At 38.9% G+C, this 25,526-nt stretch overlaps 1 protein-coding gene across 1 annotated transcript in view; it reads left to right on the top strand.

The window, feature by feature from the left end:
- The window catches only part of LOC127986568 (prefoldin subunit 1), a 32,785-nt gene extending 7,802 nt beyond the window's left edge, over nucleotides 1-24,983 (top strand). The window contains exon 4 of the mRNA XM_052588847.1: nucleotides 24,536-24,983. Coding sequence (XP_052444807.1) covers nucleotides 24,536-24,619 — 84 coding nt within the window. The 3' untranslated portion in view covers nucleotides 24,620-24,983. The remainder of the gene's footprint in view (nucleotides 1-24,535) is intronic.
- Nucleotides 24,984-25,526: the final 543 nt, after the last annotated feature.

Here is a 25,526-nt window from a genome sequence, read left to right as displayed (position 1 = left end):
ACTGGCGTACTGCTATGCAGCACATCATCCTGAGCTTTGAGTTTGTGACCACATCAGTCACAAAGTGAACAAAAGCGTTCAGACAAGGTTCACATGCTTCTCACTGATGTCATTGTTAGACACAGAGTGAAAAGGCAGCTGTGCAGGCGTTTACCTGAAATTCATGTGCGTGTGTGTGACCACCTGTTGCCTCATGGGTGGTCCTGCTTTCTGATCAGAGGCCTTCTGTGTCAAACAGCTAGATCAGTGCGGTTATTTTTAACTTACGTGACATGAGTGGGATGCAGCAGGCTGCAACTTCCCCATATTTCCATTTTCTTACTCAAGATATGACCCCAGTTGCCATTGAGCCTGCCACAGCAAGAAATGTGCTTCTATTGAAAGATATTTTAAGACCATGCAAGTTTGGAAAATTTCATGAGAAGGATGGGAGGAAGTATTTATTTCCTTATGATGGAAATTTAAACCCATGTTCTAAAAACACTGTTAATTTTATAGAATGCATAACGTTGGTTTTGACATGTTTTAAGAATGATCCAATTGCTTATCAGACTAAATAAACTTTTTATCAGTCCATGAATGTCTGGTTTACTGTAAAATTCACTGTCAGTATTATCCCACATCATGCCAGCAGTATATTGATGGGTGTTTTTAATTGATTTTGGAGTTTTAAGTTTTATAATACAAATTGTTTTAAATTACAATTAAATTTAAAATAAAGATTTAATAACTATTTACAAATATATACATTACCATTTAAATGTTTGTGGTCAGTATGAATTTATTGAAAGAAATTTTGTAAAGTATTAAATTCAGCAAGGATGCATTTTAGTTATTCAAAAGTGAAAGTAAAGACTTTTGTTACAATATTGTTTCTATTCATCAAGAATTATTTAAAAAAAATGTCATGATTTTCACAAAAAAAATTCAGCCGTAATTATTAAATATTAAGCAGTCAATGAGACTGGAGTTATGGCTGTAAAAAAATCAGATTACTGTATACTTGATCAAAACCTTAATAGTTATTAGTCTATTAGCTACATCCGAATTACTACATTTGATATTGATACTGCATACTTCTCTATTTTTATTTTATTTATTATATGATTTAAAAACTTTCTACAGCCCTTGCATATCATAGCACTTTTGTTGATTTTGATTGCTTTCTTTGTCGCTTTGGATAAAAGCGTGTACTAAAAGACTAAATGTAAATGTATGTAAATTTGATGAAGAAGTTCTCGACTGTTAATTGCGGTGTACTGCTTTTGCCACATAGTATGATATGGAAGCAGGCATATTTGGACATGGGGTTTTTCAGTTTTATCATTTAATGTTATTAATCAAGCAATAATTGCAATTAAGTCCATTATCCTGTTAAAAATTATTATTTGCTTTGAGTGACACTGCACATGTATGATGTCAGAGTAATGCGGGAAATGCATTTCCTTGTTTATTCAAGATGTCAAGGTAAATCAGTTTACAGAATTTGAATAATGTATTTACTAACTAATCAATTACTCATCTGCTTCCCAACTTTGCATATGTTCATCCGTTGCTTGACTTATAGCTATTTACATTGGTTTTAGGGACCGTATATTTAAAAGGCAAATGAACCTGAAGTCTGCATGAGGGCTGTGTGATCATGGGCGTTCACTCATATGCAGTATTTCTGAGCTGTGTGTGTGTTCTGGCTCAGACTGTGTGTTCTGCGTCGTGTCTGGGCCTGTCTGTCTTTGGCCGCGGTGCCCTGGGCAGTTTGGGTGCAATTCCAGGCTCGGCTGCGACATCATCCTGAATAAATGCAGGGCTGGTGACTTCTGGAACGAGGCCCAGGGCTTCCCTGGTGGAGCAGCCCTACCCCATTGTAAGAAGTGCCTCATCAAACCTGATGACAGCTTGTTTCATTGCACTATGACTGTCACATATCCCATAGTGACCAGGGTCCAGATTCCAACAGCATTCCTAGGAATGTATTCTTAACTGCTATTTTCTTCTTATTTTCTAACTTACAATAAATGTAAGACTATTTAGTATTTTGTTTTTTAAATAATGTTCTTATCTTTTTTTTCCTCATGTCGTTCCAAACCGTAAGACCTTAGTTAATCTTGTGAACACAAATTAAGATATCTTTGATCAAATCTGAGAGCTCTCTGACCGTCCCATAGACAGCAAGGATATTTCCATGATCAACGCATGCGTTTACACTTGGCATTAACATGCTATCACATGCTGGCCAGTGCAAAGTCAACCTGAAGTGATGGGTTTTCTTTTGGAAAGGATTTTCAGCCGCGAGACATTTTACAAATCAAAGATAAGTGTAGGACTCCACTAATGCATCACACTGGTGTTTTCCATCTGTCTTCAAACAGTTCGCGAGAAAGGGGGCAGCGTTTTGCGTGACCTCCACCTGCGAATGCAGACACTATGGCTGGATTGAGTTTATATTACACTGTGATCCATTCACAATGCATCCTCGACTACCTCTGGACAGGGAACTTCTGATCGGATAACATTCCAATCAGAAGCGTATTTACACTTGTCTTTACACTGTGTATGTGGATAACATCAGAATGCAAGTCGCATGTTAATGCCAAGTGTAAATGAAGCCATTAGAGTGAGTAATTAAAGACAAAGTTTTCATTTCAAATAATACAAATGTGAATTCTGATTATCCAAAACCACACTGCATTGGTAGCCGACTGTATACAGTGCATCACTTCTAAGACATTGCAAGTCCTGACAAATGCTGATTTGACATGTTCAGTTGGCGAAAACAACCACCAACCAATGCCAACAGATGCCAAGAAGGGTAACACACTGATCAAACAAAACCAGACGAACGTGACTTTTGTCGTTTGTTGGTGTAGTGTGAATTGGCTTTTAAGGGCACCGATATAATGATGGTGATTGTAAGCATTTGAAAGATAACCCCTGAGTCACACAAATGTTTCAGAAGCCTCCTTGCTTTTTTAACGCCTGTGTAACAGTCAAACCACATAGCTGCCATTTTCCGCCTAGTACATACTGGGACTGCATTTAGACCACAGGGAGCGAATGAACTCGTGGCTCCTTTGGCCTCCGTATTTGAACATCCCAGACGCAAAGGAATATGTTACGAGGTAACATGATGTCGTCAGCATCTGAGCATCATCTTGGCCTACTCACAGCCCTCGTGATTCACATACATGATTGATGACTCCTGGGGTGACAATAACCCCACTCATGGTTCCGTTATGAGCTCATAATTGGCCTGAGATGCAGGTGGGTTGCCTGCCCTCAGTGTGTGAGAAAACCTGTTGACAGGGCTGTTATGGATCTGTCAGCCCCATTCCTTGAGTCTCATTGGGGTATTGTTTGCTGCATTTGCAGTGAAAGCTCATTATTAATACTCCAGAGGCAGGGGGAGGGAGACGCTGCAGATTTAGTTGAATGGCTTGGGTGTCAGTGCATGGGACAATGTCCTTACATGGCACTTTCATTCCCACTACATGGTCTTTCATAGATCATTTCTTATCAATGCTAAAAACATTTGTGTTATTTAATATTTATTTATTTATTATATATTTTAAATTCCAGTGTTTGGCTGCTCAAGAAACATTTATTATTAATATTAATGTGGAAACAGTTGTGGTGCCTAATATTTTTGTGGAAACAGTTATATATTTTTTCCATTGTGCTTGATGAATACAAAGTTTACGAGAACAGCATTTATTGTAAATTATCAAGAGTTTACTGTCACTTCTGATCAACTTACTGCATCCTTGCTGTAAAAGTTTTTATTTCTTTCAAAAAAAAAGAAAAAAGAAATTACACAGACATAATGTAAATAGACTGCCATGTGTTTATGAAAACAGATTGATTTGTAGTTTTTAAGACTTTCGTATTGATTGTTGTTGATGGATTTTTGCAATTTCAATAAAACCTCATCTATATTAGCCAGCTAGATTAACTTACATTATATAATACTGGCTCAACTGACCCGAAACTCTCAGTGGCAATATATTGGGGGGTTTGGTCGCTTGTTGATATCATGAGGTTATTGATGCATGTAACCTGGAAACTGTGTAAACATAAAATGAAGCATAAATTTATATTGGACTATAAAAACCCAAATGCAGAGAGGGGACTTTGCCTTGTCATTTGCCATGTCCACCACACTGTTGCCACTGAAATTCATGGATTCCTCACCCCTCCATTTTTCTGTAGATGTTCCTGTAATTATCATAAAAACAACGAAACTTCAAAATTACAGTTTATCTTTGTTGCATTCAAGGCCAATGCACCAGATATGACTAAAGTTCCTGTTTCAGTGGCTCTCCTAAGAATACACCTTTTGTTTCTGCATGACCAACATTCCTGCAGCTTCAAAACCAGTTTGTGTTTTCACTTCAGAATGTAGCATTTTACCCCGAGCAAACTTCCACCTCCATTTCTCTAGAATTCTATTGCTGCAGCCACATTCCTTTTGCAGTTGTTTGGGACAGACTTTGCTAAAGCTGAATCTCAACACATAAAGTTATACAGCTCTTCTTTGCTGCTCATCTATTCCGTCTGCCTTTGCAGCAGGTCAGTGCTTTTCAGAAGCGTCACCTCTGCCTCTCGTAGCAGAGCCGGCAACAACAAAGGGCTCTTTTATTGCTGTGTCTGCGCAGACTATCTGCCCTGTCATCTGTGCTCTGACAGAAGTCACCATGGTCTCCCATGAGAGGATCCATTCAGGCCACAACAATGAAGGGTTCTGCAGCCCATTTCAGAGTGAACCGCAGAAGAGAGAGCCACAAGAACTCTCTTTGTGCTTTCTTCCGCATTGTTCTGGGAAGGTCATTCTTCTGAGGTATCATTATCCACATGGAGAATAGTGTTTCCATAACACAACATGTTTGGGCAAAGGGGAATCCCCCATTAACTGCTGGGCTCATACCTTTGATGATAACCGGTTTAGTCCAGTATTTGGTGCATTGATTGTTCTTGTATGCGTTTGTTACTTTGAGTGACCATTTAGGGTTTAATTTATAAAAAAAATGTGTTCCTACATTTAAACATATTTTACTCTGAAATGCTACCTGTATATAGTGAGGGAACTTAACATTTAAAAAAAAAAGTTTTACTGTTGCATTTTTACAGTCTTTCACAGTAAAAATTTAATTATTTTTTGGTTGTCAGAAATTCACTTAAAAAAATTCGGGGACTGTGTAAAAGGGAAGGGATTATGTGGTGGTATTGGTGCATGTATTTTACAACTTACTCATGGCCTAATGGATAGAGAGTCAGACTTGTAACCCGAAGGTCGCAGGTTCGAGTTTCAGGCAAAGCAGGGTTTTAGTTGGGGGTAGTGAATGTCCAGTGCTCTCTTCAACCCTCAATAACTGTGAGACCCTTGAGTAAGGCACTGAATCCCCAACTTTGCCCTGGGCACTGCAGCATTGGCTGTCCAGTGCTCGGGATGTGTGTCCACAATTTGTGTAAGTATGGTTTTTTCGCTACTCACTGCTGTGCTTTCACATCCTTAAATTGGTTCAACAGTATATTACTCTCCTGGATAAACAAGGATTTTACACATTCTGCTGCTCTGTGTTTCACGGGAACCTGGCTGAGTGACGCCATACCAGACAGTGTGCTACATCTGACGGTCTTTCAGCTGTTCAGAGTGGATCATGATGCAGAATGTCTGTGGTCATGAAGTCATCAGAAAAACTGGTGCTGGCCCACCTCAAGGACATTACTGGACCCTCAATATGAGGACTGCATTATGTTCTGCAACATCTAGACATACCAGAGACTTACAGTCATGGCCAAAAATATCGGCACCCTTGGTAAATATGATCAAAGGCGGCTGTAAAAATTAATCTGCATTGTTAATCCTTTTTATTTTTTTTATTTTATTCATTATTGAGTGCGTTTACATGCGCGTTCTTAAGCCGATTATGCTTAATAAGCCATTTTGTTTTATCGGAGCAATGTTATAAATGGTGCAGGCATAAACTGGTCACAACAGGTAGTTTTTTTGCCTCTTACTCTGATTTCGCACGGCATATACCTGCAATTACCCGCTTTCTGTTGGCTTATTGAAATGCACGTGTGATCCATGACAGGAACGTATCTTTAGTGCAGATTTAAGTGCATCTAGACCGAGCAAACGTCTTGCAGTTAAGAAAGAAGAAAATATACCACAAAAACAGACTTTTTAATGGCTCATCTCTTGCAGCAGACGTAGAAGGGGTTAAGTCGTTTATAACTGCATGAGAGGATAATATACAAGCTGTAAGTTTCCCGACATATTGCAAGTTGACAATGACAACTGACAAATGTAAGGAATACTGTGAGTCAGATACTTAGTGATTTTGACATCACTAAAGGGAAATAACCTGATTTATTAATGAAGTCATGTAAACGCAGCTTACTTGCATTGTCAGGTTACTTATGTGCATCTTAACGGGGAATGCTGGTTATTTTAATAAGCTGATATTTGTGAGTTATCAGCTTACTGGTTTGCATGTAAACATGCTCATTGAATCCTTCCTCTGCATATATCTATAACTGTCTGGTTTGGTTCAGCTACCAAATCAGAACTCAGAAGACTAAGTCGGATAGTCCGGATTCCTGCACGAATCATTGGTACAACCCTCCCTACTCTCCAAGAACTGTACTTATCCAGAGTGAGCAAAAGGGCTGGCAAAATCACTCTGGACCCTTCACATCCCTCTGGTCAGCGCTACAGAGCTCTGAGCACCAGAATGGCCAGACACAGTTTCTTTCCTTTCATCAAATTCATCTTATGAACACTTGTTAATTATTCTAGAACACACTATTTATACACTTATATACTTAATTATCTAACACACATGCATAGTTAACATTCCGAATTTGCACATAATATACCCGTACATACAAAAGGGTCTATTGTAATATACCTGTACATACAATTGTCAATCTGTAGATTGTTATTCCTTATTTACGTGTTCTAATTTTATACTTTTATTATTTGTGTTTTTGTCCCGTCGCTGTCATTCTGTGGCACTGTGGAAGCTTCTATCACGAAAATAAATTCCTTGTATGTGTAAACATACCTGGCAACGAAGCTCATTCTGATTCTGATTCTTTTTCATAGACGAAAGCTCAGTGGAGATGTCCAAAACGGAGAAAGACACACACATGCAATATGCCAAGCAGGACATTCACGGAGTCAAAAGATTGATTGTTTTACACTTGGCTCAATCGAGCTGTGTAGGAGGCAAACGGCGCTTAGTTAGGAATGTTTCTGTTCCTGCACTTAAAGGGATAGTTCACCCAAAAAAGGGAACCCCCAGGGCATCGAAGATGTAGGTGACTTTGTTTCTTCAGCAGAACACAAACAAACATTTTGAATTCAAACCGTTGCAGTCTGTCAGTCTTATAATGGAGGTAAATGGGAATCACGGCAAAAACATAAAATAAAACTTAAAGATAACATACACCAACAAAACCTAATTAAACCTTGCGTCTCGTGATGATACATCGATGTGTAAAGACACAAAACGATGCAAAAAATTAACAATCTGCAAAAAATGTAACAATATTTATACTGTTATAGGGGAAGTCGTGGCCTAATGGTTGGAGAGTCGGACTCGCAATCAAAGAGTTGTGAGTTTGAGTCTCGGGCCGCAGGAATTGTGGGTGGGGGGAGTGCATGTACAGTGCTCTCTCCACCCTCAATAACACGACTTATGTCCCCTTGAGCAAGGCATCGAACCCCCAACTGCTCCCCGGGCGCCGCAGCATAAATGGCTGCCCACTGCTCCGGGTGTGTGCTCACAGTGTGTGTGTGTTCACTGCTCTGTGTGTGTGCACTTCGGATGGGTTAAATGCAGAGCACAAATTCTGAGTATGGGTCACCATACTTGGCTGAATGTCACGTCACTTTATATAGTTTTTTTATTACCTCTGATCCACTGCAATGCCTGAACTGTATGTGTGCCTCCTCAAATCACAGCCTGTGCATGAGGCATCTTCTTCTTCTTGCTTTATGGCAGATTGCAGACTTTAGACAGAAGTCCATCACCACCACCTATCTCTCAATTGGATCATTGACACTATCTACAATATCAATTAGGTCATGATTCCCATTCACCTCCATAAGACTGACAGACTGACAGACGGTCTTCTGCTGAATTTTTCATGTGTTTTCCATATCTGAAGCTTCTTTTCTTTTGCATATGATTCACAGAGCATACAGGGAAGAGGATTCCCCTTCATTTGCTCAGCACATGCTCCAGTACTCTTTTTACAACATACTTGACCCACCCAGAACACAAGATAAATCAGTAAATAAACCACTGGAATAAATGTTTATCTTCTTCAGTGCAGCTGCTGACTATGAACGGTGACTTCAGTACATGAAAGATTTGTCTGAAGACTGATTCAAACCAATAGTCTTTTTATAGAAATAGAGAAATAACTAATTTGCTCAGTAATCAGACTGCACAAGCAATGCTTTGTGATTCACGTGTAACAAATAAATTGGGCTGCACAACTGCCGAATCATTATTAATAATGAGAAATGTTTTTGAGCACCAACTCAGTATAATGATTTCTGAAGGATCATTTGACAGTAAAGTCTGGAGGAATGATTGCTGAAAATTCAGCTTTCCAATAGGGGTGGGTGATATATCGTTTAGAAGATAATATCCATATTGTTGTCTGGACGATATGCAAAATTGGGACATCGAGTATTTCATAATTTGCACAATCCGACCTCCCAAACATGAAAAGAGCTGAAGGAAGTTAAAGAGAAAACAAATAAAGCACACTATAACCTTCTAAACAATTAAATGTAGCGATTTTAATAATGTAGGGGTTTGTTTGACTGTATTTTATGTTTTTTTTTTTTTGTTTGTACAAAATCACGATCGTTCCTCAATGAGTAAGCTGCTACTAATTTTCAATACCACTATGGAGTTCTTACCTGTGTGTAATGATGTTTCTTAGTTGAAGCAACAATCCAAAAACATAAAGATTAAAGCAGATGTACGATTAATAAAATAGCTGCTAGAAAAGGCAAAATATGCGTTGTATTGCGTTGTATAATGATGAGCCCAAAAGATGAAATACATTCTTCCCGAGAGATCCACCGGAATAGCCTCCGAACACGAACAGGGCTTTTTTTTTCTTTTAGAAAAAACTTTTTTTTTTCAATACAAACTAAAACATTTTTATTAACGCGGTGAACTGCCCATAATGCCTCAGTGCCCCTGATGTCTTATGTCATTACAGTGTGCCGTGCGTATGTTACTCAGTCACTTGTTATCTAGCTTCGAGGCTAACAACACAAAAATGAGCAAAGAAAGTAAAAAAATACACAGTCATCCTCAAAACCAGTGCCAGAAGAGCTAACAGCGAGACTAATGGTTAGAGAGTCGGACTCCCAATCGAAAGGTTGTGAGTTCGAGTCCCGGGCCTGCAGAATTTGTAGGTGGGGGGAGTGCATGTACAGTTCTCTCTCCACCTTCAATACCACGACTTAGGTGCCCTTGAGCATCGCAGGCATCGAACCCCCAACTGCTCCCCAGGCACCGCAGCATAAATGGCTGCCCACTGCTCCGGGTGTGTGTTCACAGTGTGTGTGTGTGTTCACTGCTCTGTGTGTGTGCACTTCGGATGGGTGAAGTGGCTGAATGTCACGTCACTTTCACTTTTTTTTCACTTTCATCTGTAGAATTAGAATTACAATCAGTTGTTATCTGAGAAGATGCACAAATAAACGCTGAAAATGAAGTGGATTTGCACATATTCTCAGTTAACAACGGCTCCGTGTAGTAATAGCTGCTCTATGTGAAATCACGCACCTGATGGAATTTACCCCTGATTAGAGAACAGGCTTTACTGATGAGATGCGCATAACGATCGGCCGATCGTGATCGGAGCAGCCCTAGTTACTTGTGTAGGTATGGTTTATGACCCATTTTTAGTGTTAATATGGTATGGTTACATTTGCTGTTGTTTGGCAAGTTTTAATGGGCGAAATCCATCAATTTCAACAGGAATCCACGCAATCATGAATTGCATGTGAGGACGAATGATTTCTCCACACAGATTTTGCAATGTGAATTCACACTGACCAACTGAAATTTGCTTGGTTTGAAAGTGTGAAATTGGCATGGTATTGATAACACGGCCCTTGAAATGAAATGAAGAAATTGTGTAGTAAATTTGTCGATTAAACTGTGCAATTCATATAGAAAATGTTTACAATCTCTTTTCTGAAGTGGTTTTGGAGATATACATTTTTAGTGGAGGGACAGAAATCTCCTAAATTGTTGGTAATTGTTTTCCCTCCTGTGTAATTTTCTGCTCTCTGAAATATTTTCATGACATTTTCAAGCACTGTGATCTATAAATACCTGTTGTTTTCTGTGTGTGGGGGTGGGGGGGTATGGACAAGTTGATATCAATGGTTGTGGTATCTTTTATCATGCTTGCTCAGAGAAAATGTCCCTCCTCCTTATGCCAGTCAGACCTAGGGCTGTGTGAATAATTGAAATCGAATCGAAATCGCGAATTGAGACGATTTGCTAATCGCAAAAGCCTGGGATGTGGATGCGATTTACTCTGTTCCAGAGCATCTGCATGACTGCTGCCTTGAGTGGCAGTCTTACTAACCGATAGAGTGAGCGCACCTCCATTCTCCCAATAGCTCAATAGTTAATAGTTAAGAAAAACATTATTTAACTTAAGCTTCGAAACGACAGACAACGAACAAAAAAGGTATTTTGCCAGAGCTGCGTCACAATGCATAAATGGCTGCCCACTGCTCCGGGTGTGTGCTCACAGTGTGTGTGTGTTCACTGCTCTGTGTGTGTGCACTTCGGATGGGTTAAATGCAGAGCACAAATTCTGAGTATGGGTCACCATACTTGGCTGAATGTCACGTCACTTTATATAGTTTTTTTATTACCTCTGATCCACTGCAATGCATGAACTGTATGTGTGCCTCCTCAAATCACAGCCTGTGCATGAGGCGTCTTCTTCTTCTTGCTTTATGGCAGATTGCAGACTTTAGACAGAAGTCCATCACCACCACCTATCTCTCAATTGGATCATTGACACTATCTACAATATCAATTAGGCCATGATTCCCATTCACCTCCATAAGACTAACAGACTGACAGACGGTCTTCTGCTGAATTTTTCATGTGTTTTCCATATCTGAAGCTTCTTTTCTTTTGCATATGATTCACAGAGCATACAGGGAAGAGGATTCCCCTTCATTTGCTCAGCACATGCTCCAGTACTCTTTTTACAACATACTTGACCCACCCAGAACACAAGATAAATCAGTAAATAAACCACTGGAATAAATGTTTATCTTCTTCAGTGCAGCTGCTGACTATGAACGGTGACTTCAGTACATGAAAGATTTGTCTGAAGACTGATTCAAACCAATAGTCTTTTTATAGAAATAGAGAAATAACTAATTTGCTCAGTAATCAGACTGCACAAGCAATGCTTTGTGATTCACGTGTAACAAATAAATTGGGCTGCACAACTGCCGAATCATTATTAATAATGAGAAATGTTTTTGAGCACCAACTCAGTATAATGATTTCTGAAGGATCATTTGACAGTAAAGTCTGGAGGAATGATTGCTGAAAATTCAGCTTTCCAATAGGGGTGGGTGATATATCGTTTAGAAGATAATATCCATATTGTTGTCTGGACGATATGCAAAATTGGGACATCGAGTATTTCATAATTTGCACAATCCGACCTCCCAAACATGAAAAGAGCTGAAGGAAGTTAAAGAGAAAACAAATAAAGCACACTATAACCTTCTAAACAATTAAATGTAGCGATTTTAATAATGTAGGGGTTTGTTTGACTGTATTTTATGTTTTTTTTTTTTAGTTTGTGCAAAATCACGATCGTTCCTCAATGAGTAAGCTGCTACTAATTTTCAATACCACTATGGAGTTCTTACCTGTGTGTAATGATGTTTCTTAGTTGAAGCAACAATCCAAAAACATAAAGATTAAAGCAGATGTACGATTAATAAAATAGCTGCTAGAAAAGGCAAAATATGCGTTGTATTGCGTTGTATAATGATGAGCCCAAAAGATGAAATACATTCTTCCCGAGAGATCCACCGGAATAGCCTCCGAACACGAACAGGGCTTTTTTTTTCTTTTAGAAAAAACTTTTTTTTTCAGTACAAACTAAAACATTTTTATTAACGCGGTGAACTGCCCATAATGCCTCAGTGCCCCTGATGTCTTATGTCATTACAGTGTGCCGTGCGTATGTTACTCAGTCACTTGTTATTTAGCTTCGAGGCTAACAACACAAAAATGAGCAAAGAAAGTTAAAAAATACACAGTCATCCTCAAAACCAGTGCCAGAAGAGCTAACAGCGAGACTAATGGTTAGAGAGTCGGACTCCCAATCGAAAGGTTGTGAGTTCGAGTCCCGGGCCTGCAGAATTTGTAGGTGGGGGGAGTGCATGTACAGTTCTCTCTCCACCTTCAATACCACGACTTAGGTGCCCTTGAGCATCGCAGGCATCGAACCCCCAACTGCTCCCCAGGCACCGCAGCATAAATGGCTGCCCACTGCTCCAGGTGTGTGTTCACAGTGTGTGTGTGTTCACTGCTCTGTGTGTGTGCACTTCGGATGGGTGAAGTGGCTGAATGTCACGTCACTTTCACTTTTTTTTCACTTTCATCTGTAGAATTAGAATTACAATCAGTTGTTATCTGAGAAGATGCACAAATAAACGCTGAAAATGAAGTGGATTTGCACATATTCTCAGTTAACAACGGCTCCGTGTAGTAATAGCTGCTCTATGTGAAATCACGCACCTGATGGAATTTACCCCTGATTAGAGAACAGGCTTTACTGATGAGATGCGCATAACGATCGGCCGATCGTGATCGGAGCAGCCCTAGTTACTTGTGTAGGTATGGTTTATGACCCATTTTTAGTGTTAATATGGTATGGTTACATTTGCTGTTGTTTGGCAAGTTTTAATGGGCGAAATCCATCAATTTCAACAGGAATCCACGCAATCATGAATTGCATGTGAGGATGAATGATTTCTCCACACAGATTTTGCAATGTGAATTCACACTGACCAACTGAAATTTGCTTGGTTTGAAAGTGTGAGATGCTTCTTAAATTGGCATGGTATTGATAACACGGCCCTTGAAATGAAATGAAGAAATTGTGTAGTAAATTTGTCGATTAAACTGTGCAATTCATATAGAAAATGTTTACAATCTCTTTTCTGAAGTGGTTTTGGAGATATACATTTTTAGTGGAGGGACAGAAATCTCCTAAATTGTTGGTAATTGTTTTCCCTCCTGTGTAATTTTCTGCTCTCTGAAATATTTTCATGACATTTTCAAGCACTGTGATCTATAAATACCTGTTGTTTTCTGTGTGTGGGGGTGGGGGGGTATGGACAAGTTGATATCAATGGTTCTGGTATCTTTTATCATGCTTGCTCAGAGAAAATGTCCCTCCTCCTTATGCCAGTCAGACCTAGGGCTGTGTGAATAATTGAAATCGAATCGAAATCGCGAATTGAGACGATTTGCTAATCGCAAAAGCCTGGGATGTGGATGCGATATTACTCTGTTCCAGAGCATCTGCATGACTGCTGCCTTGAGTGGCAGTCTTACTAACCGATAGAGTGAGCGCACCTCCATTCTCCCAATAGCTCAATAGTTAATAGTTAAGAAAAACATTATTTAACTTAAGCTTCGAAACGACAGACAACAAACAAAAAAGGTATTTTGCCAGAGCTGCGTCACAATGCATAAATGGCTGCCCACTGCTCCGGGTGTGTGCTCACAGTGTGTGTGTGTTCACTGCTCTGTGTGTGTGCACTTCGGATGGGTTAAATGCAGAGCACAAATTCTGAGTATGGGTCACCATACTTGGCTGAATGTCACGTCACTTTATATAGTTTTTTTATTACCTCTGATCCACTGCAATGCATGAACTGTATGTGTGCCTCCTCAAATCACAGCCTGTGCATGAGGCGTCTTCTTCTTCTTGCTTTATGGCAGATTGCAGACTTTAGACAGAAGTCCATCACCACCACCTATCTCTCAATTGGATCATTGACACTATCTACAATATCAATTAGGTCATGATTCCCATTCACCTCCATAAGACTGACAGACTGACAGACGGTCTTCTGCTGAATTTTTCATGTGTTTTCCATATCTGAAGCTTCTTTTCTTTTGCATATGATTCACAGAGCATACAGGGAAGAGGATTCCCCTTCATTTGCTCAGCACATGCTCCAGTACTCTTTTTACAACATACTTGACCCACCCAGAACACAAGATAAATCAGTAAATAAACCACTGGAATAAATGTTTATCTTCTTCAGTCCAGCTGCTGACTATGAACGGTGACTTCAGTACATGAAAGATTTGTCTGAAGACCGATTCAAACCAATAGTCTTTTTATAGAAATAGAGAAATAACTAATTTGCTCAGTAATCAGACTGCACAAGCAATGCTTTGTGATTCACGTGTAACAAATAAATTGGGCTGCACAACTGCCGAATCATTATTAATAATGAGAAATGTTTTTGAGCACCAACTCAGTATAATGATTTCTGAAGGATCATTTGACAGTAAAGTCTGGAGGAATGATTGCTGAAAATTCAGCTTTCCAATAGGGGTGGGTGATATATCGTTTAGAAGATAATATCCATATTGTTGTCTGGACGATATGCAAAATTGGGACATCGAGTATTTCATAATTTGCACAATCCGACCTCCCAAACATGAAAAGAGCTGAAGGAAGTTAAAGAGAAAACAAATAAAGCACACTATAACCTTCTAAACAATTAAATGTAGCGATTTTAATAATGTAGGGGTTTGTTTGACTGTATTTTATGTTTTTTTTTTTTTGTTTGTACAAAATCACGATCGTTCCTCAATGAGTAAGCTGCTACTAATTTTCAGTACCACTATGGAGTTCTTACCTGTGTGTAATGATGTTTCTTAGTTGAAGCAACAATCCAAAAACATGAAGATTAGAGGTGCTCCGATCACGATCGGCCGATCGTTATGCGTATCTCCTCAGTAAAGCCGGTTTTCTAATCAGCGGTTAATTCCATCAGGTGCGTGATTTCACATAGAGCAGCTGTTACTACACAGAGCCGTTGTTAATAGAGAAGATGCGCAAATCATGTTAATTTTCAGCGTTTATTGGCCCATCTTCTCAGTTAACAACGGCTCTGTGTAGTAACAGCTGCTCTATGTGAAATCACGCACCTGATGGAATTAACCGCTGATTAGAGAACCGGCTTTACTGACGAGATGCGCATTAATGATCGGCCGATCGTGATCGGAGCACCCCTAATAAAGATTAAAGCAGATGTACGATTAATAAAATAGCTGCTAGAAAAGGCAAAATATGCGTTGTATTGCGTTGTATAATGATGAGCCCAAAAGATGAAATACATTCTTCCCGAGAGATCCACCGGAATAGCCTCCGAACACGAACAGGGCTTTTTTTTACTTTTAGAAAAAACTTTTTTTTTCAGTACAAACTAAAACATTTTTATTAACACGGTGAACTGCCCATAATGCCTCAGTGCCCCTGATGTCTTATGTCATTACAGTGTGCCGTGCGTATGTTACTCAGGCACTTGTTATCTAGCTTCGAGGCTAACAACACAAAAATGAGCAAAGAAAGTAAAAAAATACACAGTCATCCTCAAAACCAGTGCCAGAAGAGCTAACAGCGAGACTAATGGTTAGAGAGTCGGACTCCCAATCGAAAGGTTGTGAGTTCGAGTCCCGGGCCTGCAGAATTTGTAGGTGGGGGGAGTGCATGTACAGTTCTCTCTCCACCTTCAATACCACGACTTAGGTGCCCTTGAGCATCGCAGGCATCGAACCCCCAACTGCTCCCCAGGCACCGCAGCATAAATGGCTGCCCACTGCTCCGGGTGTGTGTTCACAGTGTGTGTGTGTTCACTGCTCTGTGTGTGTGCACTTCGGATGGGTGAAGTGGCTGAATGTCACGTCACTTTCACTTTTTTTTCACTTTCATCTGTAGAATTAGAATAACAATCAGTTGTTATCTGAGAAGATGCACAAATAAACGCTGAAAATGAAGTGGATTTGCACATATTCTCAGTTAACAACGGCTCCGTGTAGTAATAGCTGCTCTATGTGAAATCACGCACCTGATGGAATTTACCCCTGATTAGAGAACAGGCTTTACTGATGAGATGCGCATAACGATCGGCCGATCGTGATCGGAGCAGCCCTAGTTACTTGTGTAGGTATGGTTTATGACCCATTTTTAGTGTTAATATGGTATGGTTACATTTGCTGTTGTTTGGCAAGTTTTAATGGGCGAAATCCATCAATTTCAACAGGAATCCACGCAATCATGAATTGCATGTGAGGACGAATGATTTCTCCACACAGATTTTGCAATGTGAATTCACACTGACCAACTGAAATTTGCTTGGTTTGAAAGTGTGAGATGCTTCTTAAATTGGCATGGTATTGATAACACGGCCCTTGAAATGAAATGAAGAAATTGTGTAGTAAATTTGTCGATTAAACTGTGCAATTCATATAGAAAATGTTTACAATCTCTTTTCTGAAGTGGTTTTGGAGATATACATTTTAAGTGGAGGGACAGAAATCTCCTAAATTGTTGGTCATTGTTTTCCCTCCTGTGTAATTTTCTGCTCTCTGAAATATTTTCATGACATTTTCAAGCACTGTGATCTATAAATACCTGTTGTTTTCTGTGTGTGGGGGTGGGGGGGTATGGACAAGTTGATATCAATGGTTGTGGTTTCTTTTACCATGCTTGCTCAGAGAAAATGTCCCTCCTCCTTATGCCAGTCAGACCTAGGGCTGTGTGAATAATTGAAATCGAATCGAAATCGCGAATTGAGACGATTTGCTAATCGCAAAAGCCTGGGATGTGGATGCGATATTACTCTGTTCCAGAGCATCTACATGACTGCTGCCTTGAGTGGCAGTCTTACTAACCGATAGAGTGAGCGCACCTCCATTCTCCCAATAGCTCAATAATTAATAGTTAAGAAAAACATTATTTAACTTAAGCTTCGAAACGACAGACAACGAACAACAAAGGTATTTTGCCAGAGCTGCGTCACAATGCATCAAGAGCACCCCAATGCATGTTCACTATTCCCAATTCAGAAGACCGCACATACAGCCTATGTCTCTGAAGGCTTCTCATACTCGCTCCTCTCTTCCCCGCGCGGTGCGAATCCTTCATCACGGATGAACCGTTTACATTTGCTGCACTCACACAGCCTGTTTGGTAACGCTCTGTTATATTATTGTGCGGCCCTGCACCGCAAATCTCCAAAAGCGCGTCTGGCAGTATGGATGAGGCTCGATGCATGCGCGCAACCCTCGTCAGCTCATGCCTGGTTCCACATTTAAAACGATTGTAAATTCAGTCCAACTGCTTGCTAATTTCACTTGAATGAAATGAAACATTCAGCATTTTCCACTTGTTCTTAAAATCCCAAATACAGTGTAACATACGCAATACTTTAATAATTGACTAAAGAAATACAGTTCTTTATTTATAAAAATAAAATAAATATTTCCAGTGAAATTCAGTAATTAATTTAATTTTGTAACAGTAGTTATACCATTATAATCTTGTCTGCTAAAAAAAAAAAATAATTGGAATAATGCTAAAAACAAAAAGGAAATTTGTAATGGTTTAATGGAAACTGTAAGAATTTATTTTCTTTTTTTTCAGCAGGGTAATGATACTATGCTGCACATTATTGACAATATTGAGCTGAAACTTGACTTTGTACATTTAAAATCGCAAATCAAATCGCAATCGCAATATCTGTCAATATATTCACCATATCGAACTGCCCTGTTCAGACCTATCACAAAATAGATGTCATGGTGTGAAAAACCCATCAAACCTCACCCTCTCATTATAAACAAGCATGTTGATAACCTGTATCATCTGCATCTACAAATGCACATACAAAAATACACACAAAGCTTTGTGTGTAAACAGGCCAGATTATGTTCCAAAAATAAACCTTCTCTTCAATGAACATTTGGCTCTTGCTTTTTATAGGACAGAGTTCGGATATTTGTCTCATTCCGCATCCTTGTTTTGCTTATATGTGACACATTTGGCTTAGTTGAATGGAAAATATGTTTGCTTTTAAAAAAATCACAACCAAATACCTCTCTTTTCATGCATTTAATCAACACGTTTGCCTGTTACAAAGAAAACAATACAATGCAATCAAAACCCAGTGATCAAGAAATTTGCTCTTTTTTATGCTAAGCCACCAAAACTTTAAACTATCAATTACTCACCCTCATGAGATCGTAAACATTTTCTATATGAATTGCACAGTTTCATCGACAAATTTACTACACAATTTCTTCACTTCATTTCAAGGGCCGTGTTATCAATACCATGCCAGTTTAAGAAGCATCTCACACTGATGTCTCTTTCAAACCAAGCAAATTTCAGTTGGTCAGTGTGAATTCACATTGCAAAATCTTTGTGGAGAAATCATTCGTCCTCACATGCAATTCGTGATTGCGTGGATTCCTGTTGAAATTGATGGATTTCGCCCATTAAAACTTGCCAAACAACAGCGAATGTAACCATACCATATTAACACTCAAAATGGGTCATAATTCAATTCAATTCAAGTTTATTTGTATAGCGCTTTTTACAAAACAAATCGTTACAAAGCAACTTTACAGAAAATTATGTTTCTACAATATTTAGCAGTAGCTAGTAGTTTGTGCACATTTGACAGGATTTTAGAAAAAATAAAAATAATAATAATAATACAAGATGTAGTCAGCTAGACGATGAACTATCAATATTATTAATTAAGTTATTATATGATTCAGTCACACATTTAGCAATAATTGTTAGTTCTGTTTGTTGATTCAGGGTTAGCATCATCTGAGGTCCTCTGAGGGTCAGCATCATCTCTTCTCAGGTGTTCTGGATCCAGACTGGAGCTTGTGTAAATCCTAGTTACGAAACATAGAAACAAAATACAGACATCATTAGCATAGCTGCTGATCCAACAAAGTAAAATTAGTTTAACCCAAGCTAATGAATAAAAATTTACCTTTGATCAGATGCAACTACACTCACAATTAAAAAGATACATTATTCGAATGCTTGGCGAAAGAGATGTGTTTTTAATCTAGATTTAAACAGAGAGAGTGTGTCTGAACCCCGAACATTATCAGGAAGGCTATTCCAGAGTTTGGGAGCCAAATGTGAGAAAGCTCTACCTCCTTTAGTGGACTTTGCTATCCTAGGAACGACCAAAAGTCCAGCGTTTTGTGACCTTAGGGTGCGTGATGGGTTGTAACGTGGTAGAAGGCTAGTTAGGTGCGCTGGAGCTAAACCATTTAGGGCCTTATAGGTAAGTAATGATAATTTGTAACTGATACGGAACTTAATAGGTAGCCAGTGCAGAGACTGTAAAATTGGGGTAATATGATCATATTTTCTTGACCTCGTAAGGACTCTAGCTGCTGCATTTTTGACTACCTGTAGCTTGTTTATTGAAGAAGCAGGACAACCACCTAGAAGTGCATTACAATAGTCCAGTCTAGAGGTCATGAATGCATGAACTAGCTTTTCTGCATCAGAAACAGATAACATGTTTCGTAGCTTGGCAATGTTCCTAAGATGGAAGAATGCAGTTTTTGTAACATTGGAAATATGATTTTCAAAAGACAAATTGCTGTCTAATATAACACCCAGATTTCTGACTGTAGAGGAAGTAACAGTACATCCGTCTAGTTGCAGATTGTAATCTACAAGATTCTGTGTAGTGTTTTTTGGTCCAATAATTAGTATCTCTGTCTTATCCGAATTTAATTGGAGAAAATTGTGTGTAATCCAATCTTTTACATTTTTAACACACTCTGTTAGCTTAGATAATTGGGAAGTTTCATCTGGTCTCGTTGAGATATATAGCTGAGTATCATCAGCATAACAGTGGAAGCTAATTCCGTATTTTCTAATAATATTACCAAGGGGCAACATATATATTGAAAATAAAAGGGGACCTAGGGCGGATCCTTGTGGCACTCCATATTTTACTGATGATAAATGAGATGACTCCCCATTTAAGTAAACAAAATGGTAGCGATCGGACAGGTAGGATCTAAACCATCTTAGAGCCTGCCCTTGAATACCTGTATTGTTTTGTAATCGATCTATGAGTATGTCATGATCTATGGTGTCGAACGCAGCACTAAGATCAAGTAAGACTAGAAATGAGATGCAGCCTTGGTCTGACGCAAGGAGCAGGTCATTTGTAATTTTAACAAGTGCAGTTTCTGTGCTATGGTGGGGCCTAAAACCTGACTGAAATTCTTCATACAGATCATTTTTATGCAGGAAGGTGCTCAATTGAGCAGACACAACTTTTTCTAAAATTTTAGACATAAATGGAAGATTTGAAATAGGCCTATAATTTGCCAGTACACTAGGATCTAGTTTTGGTTTCTTAATAAGAGGCTTGATAACCGCCAGCTTGAATGGTTTTGGGAAGTGTCCTAAAGATAACGACGAGTTTATGATATTGAGAAGCGGTTCTTCGGCTACAGGTAACAGCTCTTTCAGTAATTAGTGGGTACAGGATCTAATAAACATGTTGTTGGTTTAGATACAGTGATAAGTTTATTTAGTTCTTCCTGTCCTATGGTTGTAAAGCACTGCAGTTTATCTTTGGGTGCGATGGATGAAACTGAAGTGTTAGATGTTGTAGAATCTACATTCGCTATTGTATTTCTAATGTTATCTATTTTATCAGTGAAGAAATTCATAAAGTCATTACTATTTAACGTTGGTGGAATATTTGAATCAGGTGGCGTCTGGTAATTTGTTAACTTAGCCACTGTGCTAAATAAAAACCTTGGATTGTTTTGGTTATTTTCAATGAGTTTGTGTATATGCTCTGCCCTAGCAGTTTTTAGAGCCTGTCTATAGCTGGACATACTGTTTTTCCATGCAATTCTAAAAACTTCTAAGTTAGTTTTTCTCCATTTGCGTTCAAGACTACGAGTTACTTTCTTGAGAGAGTGAGTATTACTGTTATACTGTTATAGTACGTTTTTCTCTAATTTGATTGGGGCAGCAGCTTCTAATGTATTAGAGAAAATAGTGCCCATGTTGTCAGTAATTTCGTCTAATTCATGTGTATTTTTGGGTACAAATAGCAGTTGAGATAGATCAGGCAGGTTATTTGCGAATCTTTCTTTGGTGGCTGGAACAATAGTTCTGCCCAGACGGTATCGCTGCGACATATAGTTAATATCAGTTATACGCAGCATGCACGATACAAGGAAATGGTCTGTAATATCATCACTTTGAGGTACAATATCTATAGCAGTAAGATCGATTCCATGCGATATAGTTTAATCTAGTGTATGATTAAAACGATGAGTGGGCCCGGTGACATTTTGCTTGACTCCAAAGGAGTTTATTAGGTCAGTAAACGCAAGTCCTAATGTATCATTTGCATTATCAACGTGAATATTAAAATCTCCCATGATTAGCGCCTTATCAACTGTAACTAGAAGGTCTGAGAGGAAATCTGCAAATTCTTTTAGGAATTCTGTATAAACCATACCTACACAAGGTCTTCGGTAGAGTTGTTCCGATTCCGATACTAGTATCGGAAATATCTCCGATACCACAACAAATTCTGGCATCGGCATCGGCGAGTACATGAACCCATATACCGATCCGATACCATTTTCTTAAAAAATACCTAGTTATGACCGCAAGCTTTGCCTAACCGCTGCACGGTTCTTCTTCGCTGCTCAAAATGCATTGAAAACACAGGAAGTTGTGCTGTGTTGCCACAAGCAACCCCTGTTTAGAGCAGCGAAGAAGAAATGAAAACGCGTTAGCAGCCCTGATCTATATATGACTGGATCACTCATCACATTCTAAACTGCCAAAAGACAGTGAAGCCGCTTCTATATTATAGATCAGTGGTTAGCAGTATGTCTCTGTAGTACCGGTAGTTACAGACTCTCAAGTATATTCAGTACCGGCAGCTGCGTTCAGTCGCTTCCGTGTAAGTCAAAGCGCAGGGCTCCAGACAGTAGCCGAATATATACTAGTGTCTGTGAATATTAAACTGCAAAATACTATTTAAATATTACTCCCGCAAAATCTACATCTCTGTGGGTGACTGGCACAGATGCGCGAGAGCTCGCTGTTTTGTAGTCTCTGCTGTGTGTCATGAGGACACGAACGCATAAACCGTCACTTCATGAGAATTTACCGTTTTATTTGAGAATACTGTCATATCATAAACACAGACACTCAAAGATCTTCATGGCAGCCCATTAAAATAAATGTTTGGTTTACATGAGTAAATTGACAATATATAAAGCTACTGTTGTAGCCTACAGTAATAATAATACGTCTCTATAATAATAATAATTATGCCTAGATGGTTGCTTGTTTTTTACTTGTTTTGTTGTAAAGAGATTATCTGATTAATAGATCTTTTTTTATATTCCTAGACTTATTTGTTGCAGTCTTTTTATACAGTTATATTGTAAAACTTAAATACCTTTTTTAGTTTGCGGTGTTAGATTTTTGGCTGCATTTGAAGTTCTTTTTTGCATATGAAAATAAATAATACTGTCAAATTCATGTTAGATAATAAAAATACTGTAATAAATACAGTAGTTCACCATGTATTTGTTCATGTTTTATTGAGGGATCTGTCTGAAGCACACCATAAAAAGAATTCTAGCAATTTACACAGGGCTAGTAGTATATACAGCTGTATATACAGATACACACCCAGGTATCGGATCAGTACTCGGTATCGGCCGATACCCTGAGCCCAGGTATCGGAATCGGTATCGGGAAGAGAAAAAGGGTATCGGAACATCTCTAGTCTTCGGGCCGGGATTCAAACTCGAGATGCCCACAATGAAAAAATGAATACAAGTGTAAATGGAACTTAATTTAGTTCTATGAAAGTACAAAACTACAAAGGTTAGTTTACATGTTATGGTGCGGTCACATTTACCATTGTTTGTTGAGTTTTTACGGGTGAATTTCAACTATTTCGATAGGAATCAACAGGATTGGGAATTTTGTGTAAGAATGAAAGATTTTACATGAGTTTAGATGGTCATGCAGAATCACGTTACCAAAAGTTAGCTGCTTGGTTAGACTCTTGTGTAAGCTATGTTTCATACATCTTACATCTGACAGTGTTTCACAGGCAAAACACAGAAGTCACTTTCAAACCAAGCAGCTTTGCATTGGTTAACCAAATAAAACCAGTTGCAAAATCTGTGTGGCGCGAGCTCTCGTTCTCACACAAAATTCAAGATCACGTGGAATCCTTTTTAAATAACTGGATTTAGAAAACTCACCAAACATTAGTAACTGCACCAAAAAAATAAATAAAAAGTACTTTTACAATCCCTTGTAAAAAACGTATTGAACAGTCCAGTTGTTGATGGAATGAACTGTCAATAACAGAACAGAAATCTCTCCAATAATCTCATTAGAAACATCTTGATTTGTGTTTCAAAGTATTCCGGGTTTGGAACGCCATAAGGATGAGTAATTGATAAAAAAATTTAGTTTTTGGGTGAGCTTTCACTTTAAAATTATCATCATATCTTGGGTTTTGAGAATCTAGAGATGTTAAGCCAGTCGCGTGTGACTGAGGGGGGACGGAGGAAGGGTGGAGTTCCCAGACAGCAGTGACCTAATGTGCAGTAATGCTTGGTTACAGATGTAAACACATGCCTATACTTTAATCATTACAGAGATGTCGGCCCACAAGCCACATGTGTCGACCTACAACCACATAGAAGGACAATCCAGCACACTTTTGGTCCTTTTGTGACGTCTCAAAGACCCTGAAATTGTGATGTAAGGTATAAAAACCCTTTGCGCTGGATCAAGAATAAAAAATGGCTTCGTAATGTCATGTGTTTGGGTTGTTATATGTCAAAAATGGCCTTTTTCTTATTTATTGTGTTTATGAGATGGTGCCACATCGCCTGGGCAAAGGTTTTCTGAGTGTGTGTGTGTGGTTTGTGCACTACATTTGACTCACTTCTTTTGCAACGCATTGTCAGAAGACTTCAGATAGAGGCCTGTAACTGTGCAGTATCTCGACCACTAACCAGGTGTCAGACTGTTATCACATCCCGGGCACCTGTTGCGTAATTATCTAAAATGATCGGACTGAAAAAGGAAAGGTTTTTCATATTTAAACACTCAGAAACCTTTAACCTTACTCAACCTGAGCAATCAAAGTTGAATTCTTGTTAAGACATTTTTGAATACAATCCCAAAAAAAAGATCATCATCTTATCTTATCTTATCACAAAGAATTTTAACAAGCTCTGTCACACAGTTTGAGGAGTAAAAAGGGTGTGTTCAGACAGAAAAAGCGTTCTGATGTTTCCGAAACTTGAAGTTATAACTGACCTGTTTTTGTTCTTTTCCCTTTTTTTTTCCACAGCAAAAGAAGACGTACCTGGAGCGCAGCGTGAAAGATGCGGAGGACAACATCAGAGAGATGCTCTTGTCCAGGAGGGCCCACTAAAACGGACTCACACCCATCCACACACACACACAACTTTCTCCATCACCTTTGTACACCATGCCCTTAGTTTGAACATGCTTTTGCATGTATTCACAAATACTCGTGACCACCGAGCTAGTGGGAGTCATTTGTCAGCTGAACACAGGAAGTTTATTTAGGTTAATAGTTAAAAATGAATGTACTGTTGACCGTCTGTCTAATACTGATTTGTGTGATCTCTGACACCTGAGTATTCTGTAAGTCTTTTTAAGTTATTGATTGTTTTGTTCAACTGTTCATTTTTCTATGGTTTGGTAATAATACAAGACATTTTTTATGTAAGCAGGTGTTAACATGGTAATAAAGGTGAATATTTAAAGACAAATCTGTGTGTATGTGTCATAGATGCCGCAGACGGTAATTTAGATATGATCTGAATGATTTGGTACTTCATTGCTGTTTGTTTTGGGGATTGCTGTGTTTGTGTTTGTGCCTCTGCGTCACTGGTTTCCTGTCAGTCCCTCTGGGCATCCTCTTTCCCCCTTCGTCTCATCTCTGTGTCTCCTTTCTTGTGTTCTTCTGATCCTAGGCTGGTCTCCGAGAGAAATTTGTTGCATTAGCCTGTGAAAATTTGCCTTTCAGGCAACAGCCTTGAAACTGGAAAAGAGAATTTCCCCAAACTTCTGCTTAAATCTTCTCCAGACAGCCCTTCCTGTGTCCTTCCTGTGTGCCGGCCTGCGTCTCATTCATCTATGATGCAGATGTGCGTCTGCTTGATATCCTACTTCCTCTGAACACGATGAATTGCATGAATAAAGGAATGGAGAATCCTTCTAAATGTGAAGATTTGTAATTGATGAGTTCATTGTTATGCCACCCAATGAGGTTTTAGTTTTGGATCAGTGTTTGGACTTAATGTTAACATGGC

This window comes from Carassius gibelio, chromosome B21 (assembly GCF_023724105.1).
Source record: "Carassius gibelio isolate Cgi1373 ecotype wild population from Czech Republic chromosome B21, carGib1.2-hapl.c, whole genome shotgun sequence".
NCBI lineage: Eukaryota > Metazoa > Chordata > Actinopteri > Cypriniformes > Cyprinidae > Carassius > Carassius gibelio.
The sequence above is the reverse complement of the archived record's forward strand: the minus strand, read 5'-3'. Positions and strand labels throughout refer to the sequence as shown.